At 38.3% G+C, this 13,647-nt stretch overlaps 1 protein-coding gene across 1 annotated transcript in view; it reads left to right on the forward strand.

The window, feature by feature from the left end:
- Positions 1 to 13,647, forward strand: part of LOC102871492 (synaptotagmin-10-like) — a 78,499-nt gene that overhangs the window by 13,314 nt on the left and 51,538 nt on the right. The window contains exon 2 of the mRNA XM_006888209.1: positions 5,753 to 6,110. Within this exon, the coding sequence (XP_006888271.1) occupies positions 5,753 to 6,110 (358 nt within the window). The remainder of the gene's footprint in view (positions 1 to 5,752; positions 6,111 to 13,647) is intronic.

Genomic DNA, 13,647 nt, shown 5'->3' on the forward strand with positions numbered 1-13,647 from the left:
GGTGAAGTGCATGTGTATAACCTGCGTTTGTGTCTCTTATAAAATGTATTTGCAATGAATAAGTCATTGATTTTACAAAATTCAATCATTCTATCTCCACCCTCATTCCTGTCACCAAGCAATACACACATAAATAATGGAATATTACACTGCTACAAAGAGCAATGATATCCTAATATATGTGGTAACATGGATAAACTGAAGTATAAAGCTGGTTGAAATAAATTAGTCACAAAATCACAAAATATTGTATGACTAGAGTAAGACAAAGTTTATTAGCCGTTACCAAGAATAAAAGAAGGGGAAAAAAGATAATCATTGCTTCTTGATGTGCCATCAAGTCTCTAGTGACTCATAGTGACCCTAGTTATAATAGCTTTGAACCCTATCCAATCCTGAGCCAATCTCACTGTCTCATACACACTTGACCCTATTACCTCAGTCACTAAGTCAATCTATCTTATCCAGGGTCTACCTCTTCTGTGTTGTCCCTCCATCCTCCCAAGCATGATGTCCTTCTCCAAGGACTGGCCTCTCCTCCCAACATGCCCAAAGTATGTGAGACAAAGCTTTAAAATTCTTACCTCCAGAGAGCAACTTGGTTTTACCTTCTCCAGGACTTGTTTGTTCTCTTAGCAGTTATATGTTATATGTTCAATATTTTTATATTTTATAAAATATGTTTATCCAGCATAACAGCTCAAAGGCATCAATTCTTCTTTCATCCTTATTCCTTGTTGAGCTCTCCGATGCACAGCATATAATTCCAAATACCCTGGCCTGGATCAGGTGCACTTTACTTTCCAGACTGACAACTTTGCAATTCAGCATTTTGGAGACATGCCTGACTGCACACTTGCCTAATCCAATTTGTCATTTGATTTCCTAATTGCTGGTGCGAAGAGTGTCGATTGTGGACCTGAGCAAGCTGACATGGTTAATAACCTCAATCTTTTCTCATCTCTCATGGTTTTTCCAATTAGCCCAGTGGTGAGAATCTTTGTTTTCTTGATGTTGAACTCAAGCCATACTGAAGACTGCAGCCCTTGACTTTCTGCAGCAGATACTGCAAGTCCTCAGTTTCAGTGAGCAAGGTTTTGTCATCTGCATAATACAAGTTGTTGATGAGTCTTCCTCCAATTCTAATGCCACATTCCTCCTCTTCACAAAGACCAGCTTCTCAAATCATCCGTTCCACCTATTGATGAAAACGTATGGAGACAGGACACATCCCTGACACACTCCTTTCCTGATTTTGAAACATGGAGTGTTTTCTTGCTCTGCTCTGACAAGTGCCTGCTGGTCTAAGTATAAGTTTCACGTGAGCACAGTCAGATGTTCTTGGATTCTCATTTTTCTCAGGGTTAGCCACAATTTGTTGTGATGTACAGTGTCAAATGCCTTTGGGTGGTTCCTGAAACATAGTTAGACATTCCTCTGGTACTCTGCTTTCAGCCAGGATCCATCTGACATTAACAATGATTCCTCTATTGCCGTAAGCCTCTTCTAAACACAGCCTGTACTTTTGATAGTTCTGTGCTGATGTACTGTTCCAGTCATTTCTGGATAATCTTCAATAAGATTTTGCTTGTGTGTTCTTTGTGATATTGTTTAGTAATTTCTACACTCTGTGGGAAGCACCCAATTTTCTTAAGGTGGGGGGAAAATTTGGAAGTGGATAAAAGTGATGATTCCAGAAGGTGATATATATCATGCCTTACTACTCCTCAAAACTTTAAGAATCTGGCATTATATCACTAAAACTGGTTACCTTGTTGGTTGCTCTTAGTCAGTTTAGATAGTGACCTCAAGTGACAGAGTAGAACTGATCCATAGAATTTTCTAGGCTGTAGTCCTTATGGGAATGGGTCTTTCTTCCACTTTCCGGAACAGCTGGAAAATATCCAGACTTCCAGTTAACAGCGTAGTGCTTAGCTGTTACCCTACAAAGCTGCCTATTGGTTAACTTCAAAAGGTAAGCATGGAAGCAGGTGATGAGATATTAAGAACTTTTTAAATCTACTGGGTATTTTAGAAGGGCACTTTTGTATCCTAGTAAGTAGGAAATTGTGCCACAAACCAAAGGCAAGTAGTTTTAATCCACCAGTGGCTCCATGGGCAAAAGATGGGCAGTCTCCTCCCATGCTATTTAGAGCCTCTAAAATCCCACAGAAGGGTCAGTGGTAAATTAGTTCCAATTTGATGACAATAAGTCGAGTTATGAGTTGAGAATTTTAGGATAGTTTTAGGTTTAAAGAAAAATTAAAGCACAGTACTGAGATTTCCCTTATACTATTTAGTCACCAGAGTGGTATATTTTGTTATACTTAATGAACCAATATTGACACATTAATTAAAATCCACGCAGATTTTCCCTGGGTCATTAAAATCGCATATATGTATATTGAACAATATATCACATGCAAACAAGGTTCTGCTAAAGATTATCCAAAAATGACTGGAACAGCACATCAACAGAGAACTACCAGAAGTGCAGGCTGGGTTTAGACAGGGTTGTGGTACAAGGGATATTGTAGCTAATGTAAGATGGATCTTGGCCGAAAGCAGGGAGTACCTTAAGAATGTCTATCTTTAAAAAAAAAAAAGAATGTCTATCTTTGTTTCATTGATTATGCAAAGGCATTTGACTGTGTGGATCATAACAAACTGTGGCTGACTCTGAAAAGAATGGGAATCCCAGAACATTTAATCTTGCTAATGTGAAACCTATACGTGGATCAGGAGGCAGTCGTCAGAACAGAGCAAGGAAGCACTGCATGGTTCAAAATTGGGAGGAGTTTATGCCAGGGATGTGTCCTATCTCCATACCCTTTCAATCTTTATGCAGTACAGATTATCCAAGAGGCTGGGCTCTATGAGGAGAAGTGTGGCATCAGGATTGGAGGAAGATTCATCAACAATCTGTGTTATGCAGATGACACAACCCTGCTTGCTGAAACTGAGGGGGACCTGAAGTGCTTGCTGTGGAAGGTCAGGGATTGCAATATTTATCATGGATTGAGGCTCAATATCAAGAAAACAAAGATTCTCACCACAGAGCTGATTGGCAGCATCAGGATGGATGGTGAAGAGATTGAGATTGTTCACAGTTTTAGTTTGCTTGGCTCCATAGTCAACACTCTTGGTACCAGCAGCCAGGAAATGAAAAGATGCATTGTGATAGGAAAGTCTGTGGTTAGAGACCTCTCTAAAGTACTGAAGAGCAACGATGTCAGTCTGGAGACAAAGGTGCTTCTAATACATGCCATGATAGAAGGAGAATTGATGCCTTTGAGCTGTGGTATTGGAGAAGAGTATTGAATATACTATAGACTGCTAAGAAAACGAACAGGTTTGCCCTGGAGAAGGTGAAGCAAGGCTGCTCCTTAGAGGCAAAGATTCTGAAGCTTCGTCTGACATACTTGGACATGTTGCAAGGAGGGACCAGTCCTTAGAGAGGGACGCCATGCTTGGTAGTGTGGAGGGACAGTGCAGGAGAGGAAGACCTTCAATGAGATGGATTGATTCAGTAACTGAGGTAATGGGGGTAGGTGTGTCAGAGAAAGTGAGATTGGCACAAGATGGGGCAGGGTTTACGGTTGTACATTGGGTCGCTATGAATTACAGATGACTCGATGGCACATAACAACAACAATTTCTATAGTTGGCAACCAATCCCATATTACCTATTATATTAAAAATTTAACGTATATACTATGGTCCATAATTACAATGGAGCACTATTTTGCAATGTGCATCAAGTCAGTATTAGTATTGTTGTTGGGTGTTACTGAGTACCACTCATAGCGACCCCATGAAAGCAGAGCTGAACCTTGTCCTTTTCTGTATCCTCTTCACCATCTCTGAGACAATTGAGTTCATTGGTGCAGTCACTTGCTGGGGGTCTTCCTCTCTTTTACTGGGTTTCCACCTTTCCAAGCATGATATCCCTATGAAATAGCCTCTCACAGCAACATGCCCACTCCACTGTATTACTACTCTAATGAACTTTTAATGGATCTGAAACTTTCTTTAATGACTCTTGCACATAGAATTGTACCAACTCCACTGCTGTCATGTTGTACACTATATACTAAGAGAAACATTTGATAAGCATTAGATACATACTGTAACTGACTCTGACTTAAGTATAAATGCTACTGAAGACAGATTGACTCTTGAACCAAACCACATACATTAGCGTTGTTGTTGTTGTTGTGTGCCATCGAGTCATTTGCAACTCAACCCTATGTACAACAGCCCTAAACCCTGCTCTATCCTGTGCCAATTGCATTGCCTCTGACACACCCATCCCGATTACCCCAGTCACTGGATCAATCCCCCTCCTCCTGCGCTGTCCCTTCATCCTACCAAGCATGATGTCCCTCTCCTAGGACCTGTCTCTCCTTACAACATGTCCATAGTATGTCAGATGAAGCCCAGAATCCTTGACTCCAAGGAGTAGCCTGATTTAACCTTCTCCAGGATGAATCTGTTTTGTTTTCTTGGCAGTCCATGGTACATTCAATACTCTTCTCCAGCACCACAGCTCAAAGGCATCAATTCTCCTTCCCTCCCTAGTCATTGTCCAACTCTCTGATGCATAACAGGTGATTGCAAAAACCATGGCCTGTATCAGTTGGACCTTAGTCTCCAGACAGACACCGTTGCTCTTGAGTACTTTAGAGAGGTCCCTAACAGCACTTTCCCATCGTAATACGTTTTTTGATTTCCTGGCTGCTGGCGCCAAGAGTGTTGATCGTGGAGATGAGCAAACTGAAGCTGTGAACAATCTCAATCTCTTTGCCATCCATCCTGATGCTACCAATTGGTCCAGTGGTGAGAATCTTTGTCTTCTTGACATTGAGCCTCAGTCCATACTGAAGGCTACAGTCCTTGACCCTTTGCAGCAAATGCATGAGGTCTTCCTCAGTTTTGGCAAGCAGGGTTGTGTCATCTGCATAATGCAGTTTGTTAATAGATCTTCCACCAATCCTGACGCCACCCTTCTCCTCATAGAGCCCAGCCTCTCTGATAATCTGCTCTGCATACATGTTGAAAAGGTATGGAGACAGGATGTATCCCTGGCGTTAGCAGCCCCAACAGTAAATCATCACTATGCCATCAAGGCCCATATTTTAAAGAAAACTAGATATCAAATCATTCATTAATTTAGGAATTAAGAAAGAAAAAGCTTTTAAAGCTTATCAGAAAGGTCTATGAAGTTTGAAAATATAGCTAACAGTGTGGTTGTCCTCTGTTAGTAATGCAATTTTCATCTACCTTATAAAAGAAGGTAATTTTTTAAAAAAAGAGAGTAATTTATGTTTAACTTAATTATCAGCTTAGATGATGAGAAATATACACTTTTAAGTCAAAGATGGAACAAACAGAAACATTACCCGCTGTGTATAGTTTCAGTGTCTTCAATATCATGGCTTCAAGGCTTGTAACTTTTGTTGGCAAAATTTTGTACCCCTTGTAGTGTCCCTGGAAATTAGATGTTTATCTCACTTTTTTGTGCCGTAGTTGGGAGTTACTCCTGGAATGGAATTTTTAAAATCTCTCCTTTGAGAATTTCCAGACCACAGTTATTAATATTTCCTCTTTGAAAAGGTAATTTAAAGGTGCTTTTTGAAACTGTAAATCAAGGAATTATTAATAATAAAAAAATGGAAAAGTCACCATTTTGCCCTGTTTATGAATACTATTGATTAATTACCTTTTCTTCACATTGTCATTATTTTTCCAGATATCTCGGTCAGCCTGTTAGCGGTCATTGTCGGCTTTTGTGGCCTGGCTTTGTTATTTGTGTCCCTCTTTGTCTTCTGGAAGCTGTGCTGGCCTTGCTGGAAAAGCAAACCTGTGACTACCAATGTCAGCATCCTTCCACAGAGCATTTCCAGTGCTCCTACTGAAGTTTTCGAGACCGAAGAGAAAAAAGAGGTGAAAGAAAATGGAAAGCCAGCACTAACAGTTATTGAGCCTGCAATAAAAATCAGCCACACTTCCCCTGACATTCCAGCTGAAGTCCAGACTGCCTTAAAGGAACATTTAATTAAACATGCTCGTGTGCAAAGACAAACTACTGAACCTACTTCTTCATCCCGGTAAGAAAACTTCAAATATATAAAAAAAATATGTGTGTGTGGTATGAGAGAGAGGAAAACCTTACATACAGAAGGAGGAGAGAGGGAAAAAATGGAGAAATGGCAAAGATATCAAAAGGGATAATTGAATAAAAAAAGAAATGTTAGAAAAGAAGTGAGTAGGGGGAAATGTGCAGCTGGAGAAGAAAACTGAAAACAAGCCAGTTAGGGAAGAGGATCATGAAAGAGAGCAGAATTTGAGGTATCAGTAAAATAGTAAAATCATGAAGCCATAGAGTGTTGTGGAACTCTGATGGCGTAATAGTAAGAAGCTGCACTGCAATCTCGAAAGCAGGGTTCAAATCTGCAGGAGAAGGATGGGCAGTTTTCTCCCATGTGATTTACTGCCTCTGAAAAATCCTCTGGAGGGTCCAGTATGTGTTGGCGCTGACTTGAGAGCACAGGACAACAACATAGAGTATTAATTGTTCATTAACTCTCTCTTGAGATATTGGTTGATTAGCTGCTAGTTATAGTCTTACAATTCAGTTTCATTTAGTCAATAAATGATGACAAATTATCTTTTTTGTAGTGCCTATCATGGAGGCACAAAACAATCAGAAATTATGTCACCACAAATGAGTAAGAGAAACCATCGTTTCGTGTGCAGTTACTTAACACTTCTACTATATAGAGAAGTCCTGCAGACAATGAATTGTTTCACCAACCGAAAGGTTTATGGCTGAAACCCACCTAAAAGGGTACACAGAAACACATTTCTATCTAGTATCCATGGAGTCCTCACGAATCAACTCAGTGACAGCTGTTTTGGTTTTTTCCTAATACCACACATAATCAAGGAACTGCTGGGAAATGGGAATTACATTGCTTATTTGAGCTTTTAGAGGCCATACCTTTTCTTAAATTTAAAATAATTTTTTTATTTTATCCAGGTTAGCAAAGCAACCATCCATGAACTCCATCATTAGAGTGTAGCCTGTGAAAATCCGGAAAGTCTTGTTTGAACTAATTTGTTATGATGTATTTCAAATTGTCTTACATTTAATGGGAAAAGAAATACTTGTGAAGAAATACTCTTTCTACTAAGCAAAGTCTTAAAACTCTTAAAATGAACAACAAATTGGAAGTAGCAATATTTTTATTGTTGTTTACCCTGTCGGCCAACTACGGTTAATTTAATCAATTAAACTCATGGAATTCCTCCATTGGGTTACCCAAGGTGTAAATCTTAATGGGAAGAGACTGCTTCACCACTCTTCCATGGAACAGCTGGGATATTTAACTGCCAATCTTTTGGTTAGAAACTTCACACTTAACTTACTATACCAGCATGACACTTTAAGACAGGGCAAAAACCAACTATAAGAAAGTGACAACTATTTCCTGCTAACTCATTTACATCCTAACTTTCCTTCCTACATCTCTAAACCTGAGTAAGATGAATGCATACTTTATGGCATGATACACTTTTGTGGATTTGTTTTTGTGTTTCAGAATTGCCTCACAGCTGACTCTTCAGTGAATTTCCAGAGGCAGTTAATAGCATGGGAGGAGATTTCCTGTCTTTCTCCCATGGAACAGTTGGCCATTTGAACCACGTATATTTTATTTGGGTTGCCAGTTCACCTTACCACTAGGCCACCAGAAGTTCCTATTTAGAAATCTATAAAATTGAAAATTGTATATGGATCGTATTTACTTCATGTTTACTAATTGAAAACATTATTTTAAAAAATGGATTGTACCCGTAAATTGGGAGTTCTATTGGCCTCGTGATGAGAAATTGTGCTACAGTCCCAAAAGTACATGCTCTAATCCACCATCTGCACCAGGAGAGATGGATGGGCAATCTCCTCCTGTGTGATTTACTGCCTTTGAAAATCCACTGGAGGGTCAGTCAGCTATGGATGGTTTCAATTCAGCAACACACACCAACCATATAAACGAATGTATTTTCATTTTTTACGGAGTGTATTCCACAGGGATAAATAAGAAGAAGGATGGGCAATCTCCTTCCATGCGATTGACTGCCTCTGAAAACCACCAGAAGGTCAGCTGTGGGTCAGTTCCGACTTGACAGTACACAACAACAACATTAGTAATTATTAATTTGGAGACAAAAAACTTTAGAAGAAAGGATCAAATGGTTCTCTTTTCCATATTTTCTTTGTTGGACTGTTTGAACTTAAGGGATGCATACTATTTATTTATTTTATAATTCCCTCTCCTGAGTAGTGGCATTTAGGGTAATTTTTAATTTTTCTTACTCAGTAGTTTTATACAAAATAACTCAGTAAATATAAATTTTAATTTGGTTTTAGATGTTGCTGTTGTTGTTGTTAGGTGCCACCAAGCCCAGTATGACTCATAGCAACCATGTGAACAATAGATCTGAACTTTGATCCACTCTGTGCCATCCTCAAATAGATGTTACTAGTACTTATAAAACTGACAATTTCTTTCCCTTAATAAAATTTTTATTTTATACTGGTTTACTTACAAAGTTTGTGCACATTGTTTTTCACACCAAATATTTCCCATTTCCTTTACTCACTCCTACCTCTAACCATCAAATTGTGTGACCCTATGATTACTCCCCTGCCCATCTTCACCTCTCTGCTCCTACCCTTCCCACCCCCTTGGATGCTTATACATGTTATTAGTTATTTCTATATTTCTACAATAATGATCTTATATAGTATTTGTCTTTATGGGGCTGAGTTAGTTCACTGAGCACAATGCTTTCCAGTCCCTCGCAAGTTAAGTAATCATTTTCAAAATAATTTCTCCTGCATGCTACATAATATTCCATTGTGTAAATTTACCATAGTTTCTCAATCCATTCCATTGTGGTTGTACATTCAGGCTGTTTTCATGTTCTTGCGATAGTGAATAAAATTGATGTGCAAATTTCCATTTTCTCAGGGCATATTCCAAGCAGTAGAATAGCTGGGTCATATGGAATTCCTATTTTCAGCTTTTTAAGAAAAGCCAAACTGCATTCCGGAGTGGTTTTATCATTTTACAATCCCACCAACAGTGTTTAAGAGTTCCTATCTTGCCACATTCTCGCCAACATTTATTACTTGCTGTCTTGTTAAACGTTGCCACTGCTACTGCGATGAGATGATATCTTACTGTGGTTTTGATTTACATCTCTCTGATTGCCAGTAATTTTGAACATTTCTTCATGTGTCTGTTGGCCATCTGAACATCTTCCTTTGTGAATAGTCTTTCCATGTTTTTTGCCCATTTTGTAATTATATTATGAGTCTTTTTTCTTATGGAGGCCCTATGGGATTCTTATACTACTTTTGCTTTTACATATTATAACAAACAACAAAAAAACTCATTGCTATTAAGTCTGAGCCAATTCATAGCTGACCCTCCAGCTGGTTTTCAGAAGGAGTGAATTGGACTGGAGGAGACTGCCCATCTCTGTTTCTCCAAGCAGCTGGTGGAATCAAACTGCCAAAGAGACACCATCTTTGAGTTAGTGATACAACTCCCTACCCAATAGGCCACCGGAGTTTGCTTTTATATATGACATATATGAAAAAAATATATTTAAAGGGATATACTTGTTTTCCCAAAATATTTGACCTAGGATATCTATAGAAGTTACTGTTTTAACTACCTTAGTTAAATCTGGTTATTATTGTTATTATCTCTAAGAACTGTCACTACATATAATTGGTGTCCTCAAAGCCTTAAGAAAAAAGACATTTCAGAGGAGTTGGAAAATGCCCAATTACATTGGAAAGCATTTTTAAGATATTAGTGACGTCTATGAGTATAGGATAGCTTTTCATTCAGAATTATAGACCTACTCTTAGTTGATAAGTGGACCCTAAGTAATGAGTCTCAATTAATGAAGAAAAACTGAGGTAAGCTCTCTTTAGTTGTAGCCTATTTTTTTAATAGGATCTGAAAAGAAAACTCATCACTCATTTGTTAGTTTGCCACACAGTGTGATAAGTAGAGTATAATCAGGAAATAACATATGATTAGGAATGTGTATGACAAAAGGAAGTCCAAGCTGCACTGAAGGAATTAGCAGAAAAAATAAGGCTTCAGGTTGGACAGAATACCAATTCAGGGACTTTGGGAACAGGTGCAACTGTGGACATGTTCATCAGTCTGTTCAAACAAGTATGGAAAACTACTACCCGGTCAACTGACTAGAAGAGATTCATACTTGTTTCCACTTTCAAAAAAGGTGATCCAGCAGAAGGTGGAAATTACAGAGCAATCTCATTTATAATAGCACATGCAAATAAAATTTTGCTAAATATTAATGTAAATTGACTGCAATGGTACATTGACAGGGAACTGCTAGAAATTGAAGCTGGATTCAGAAGAGGTTGTGGCATAGGGCTATCATTCCTGATATCAGATGGATTTTGTCTGAATGTAGAAAATCCCTCAAAGATATTTACTTATGTTTTATTGACTATGAAAAGACATTATTTGGACCATAACAAATTATGGCTAACATAAGAAGTTGGACTATCTGAAAAAGAATGTGTCATCTAGTTTGGAGGAAGACTCATCATCAGCCTGTGCTATGCAGATGATACAAGTTCACACGTAGAAAGTGAAGAAGACTTGAAATGCTTGTGGCAGAAGATCAAATACTAAAGCCTTCAACATGGATTGTAACCCAACATCAAGGGGCAAAAGGTTGCCCGGCAACTGGACCAATCGGCAGCATCATGATAAATGGAGAAAAGATTGAAGTTGTCAACTTGAGTGTACAATCAACATCCATGATAGTAGCATTCAGGAAGTCAAATTACATGTTACATTGGGGAAATCTGTTGCCAAGGACCTTTCCAAAGTGCTATGAAAAGGAAAGATGTAAGTTTAAAGATGAAGGTGTTCCTGATCCTAGCCATGTTCTTTTGGATTGCTTGCTCCACATCTGACAGAAGGACAGTGAATAAGGATGGCAGAAGAGAATCATTGTCTTCGAATTGTGGTGTTGGAGTAGAGTATTGAGTATACCATAGACTATCAAAAAATAAACAAATCTGTCTGAAGAGAAGTGCAACCAGAGTGCTCATTGGGACAAGAATGATGAAACCCTATGACCCTTACTTTGAGCATATTTTCAGGAGAAACTAGCCCTTGAAGAGAAACTTCATTCTGGGAAAAATAGAGGGTCAGCAAAAGAAAAGAATATCCCCAAGATGGATTGACACGGTGACTATAACAGTGGGCTTGAGGATGACAGAGGTCGTGAGGAAGGCACGGGCTAGGGTACGGGCCAGTTCTGCTGTTCCCAGAGTTGTTATCTCAATGGTATCTAAAAATAACAAAAACAAAATGAAAACACTATCTCCAAAATGTTATGTGTCAAATATGAAAGAACAGCTTATCTGATTATTCCAAGTTATTTTACAGTGAAAGAATACATCCTGAATGCACAATTAATTATGAAGATGGATTTGAAAGAATATTTGATTTACGGGGATAATATGCATTCCGAGTGAAGGCACATTTGGCACATTCTAGCTATGGGTCCCTTACAAATTATGTGAACTGTAACAAACCAGAAAAAATTTGTTTTCTCTTAATCTTAAAACTTAAAAAACAAAAACAGAACCACCCAACCAATGGAGTATAAATATCTTATATTTTCATTGTGTGTATTGAACTTTGATATGCCTTGCTTTACCTCTGACTTTCCTCATTCACAGAGCTCTGGTGGCATGTGTGGGGAGGTACACTGCTAATTGAAAGGGAGTCCTCTCCGGCAGTTCATGTCCAACAGCAGCTTTACTGGATAAAGGTGGGCAGTCTCCTGAGTGCTTTGCAGTTTGAGTTGAAGGGAGAAAGAGTAAGAAAAGTAGTTTTGGGGGTGGTATTTTTAGCACTTGCCGTTTAGCTGCCATGCCAGGTTCTCTTCTTGTTAATCGTCTGCCAAACAGCATTGTTAATTACCTCCATTACATGTGCCTGAGTCCCAGACTGATTGAAATACCTACCTAAAGTTATGTAGTTTACAAGAACTGGAAGTAAAAATGATCCATATTGATGGAATAGATTTTAGGAGTTAAAGTCAATAGAATGTAGTTTTCCTATAATCAAGGCTGTTGATTTAAAATCTGCTGAGGATTATGGATGTTTTGGCAGTTAGAAAATAGGGTCATCTTCCCTTTACTCTGATGATTTTTATCTGTTTGGTCATGGAGTAAATTCTATGCAGAAACCTTAATTATTCCTAGTTTAAAAAAAAAACCCCTCCACCTTCATTAATTACTTCCTGTTACTAGAAATTACCTTTATGTGAAGAGGGAATGTTGATTTTATTTCTCAGGGTTCTTGGATACAGTGACCAAGGTTCATGACTGTAAATCAAATTATTCTATTCACACGTCAGCTTCTCACTATGATGTAACAAAATGAAGCCTACATTTGGATCAAACAGTAGATGTTAAACAACTCCGTTCCCTTTCAAATATTTTTTGTCTTTATATTTAGGTAGTGTCCTGATTAATCTAGGAGCTAAGTACTGAATTGCTAGAATCTGAAAAAACTCTCACGTTCTTATTTCCCTTTTCAAAAAAATATTTTACCACCCTGGCCTTCTAGCCAACCATTCAGTAGGCATTTGTGTATTTCTCCATTACTAACACTCTTCAGTGCTCATTTTGATTCATTGTTCATTCACCCAATCATTATTCAACAGTTATTTTACTTCTACATTATGTTGTTGTTAGGTGTTGTTAAATAAAATCTGACTTACAGCAACCCTACCTACAGCAAGTCAAAACTTTGCACCATTCTTATAGTCTCCACTGTATTTAAGTACTATATGTTACAATCATTGTGTTAGTCCATTGTTTTAAGGGTAATCCTTTCCTTTTATGACTTTTTAACTTTTAAGCATGATATCTTCTTCCAATGCTTCACCCCATCTGATAATATACCAATGCATGTGAGATTAAGTCTCACAATTTTTGCTTTTAAGAAGCACTCTGGATGTGCTTCTTTCAAAACAGATTTGTTTGTTCTTTTGGCAGCCCATTGTTATTGAGGATGCTCTGGTGGTCTAGTGATAAGATGCTGCACTGAAATCCTGAAGACATGTGGTTTGAATCCACCACCTGCTCTGTAGGAGAACGATGGGCAGTCTCCTCCTGTACAATTAACTGCCTCTGAAAACCAGCTGGAGGGTCAGCTGTGGGCTGGAGGGTCAGCTGTGGGTTGGTTCCAACTCAATGGTACACCACGAAAACTTAGCCAATATCTCAATTCAAAGGAATCTTTCTTTTTTTGGTCTTCCTTATTATTCATTGTCCAACTTTCACATGCATCTGAAGCAATCGAAAATACTATGGCTTGGGCCAGGTGCACCTTAGTCTTGAAACAGATTTCCTTGTTCTTTAGCATTTTAAGAAGAAACATGGAGCAGATTTATCCGATACAATATATCATTTGCCTTCTTAACTACCATATATGTTGATTTTGAATCCAAGTAAAATGACATCCAGGTATATACAACATATTTAATACCCACTGTCCATTTTAT

This window comes from Elephantulus edwardii, unplaced genomic scaffold (assembly GCF_000299155.1).
Source record: "Elephantulus edwardii isolate Elephantulus edwardi_28Jun2011 unplaced genomic scaffold, EleEdw1.0 scaffold00065, whole genome shotgun sequence".
NCBI lineage: Eukaryota > Metazoa > Chordata > Mammalia > Macroscelidea > Macroscelididae > Elephantulus > Elephantulus edwardii.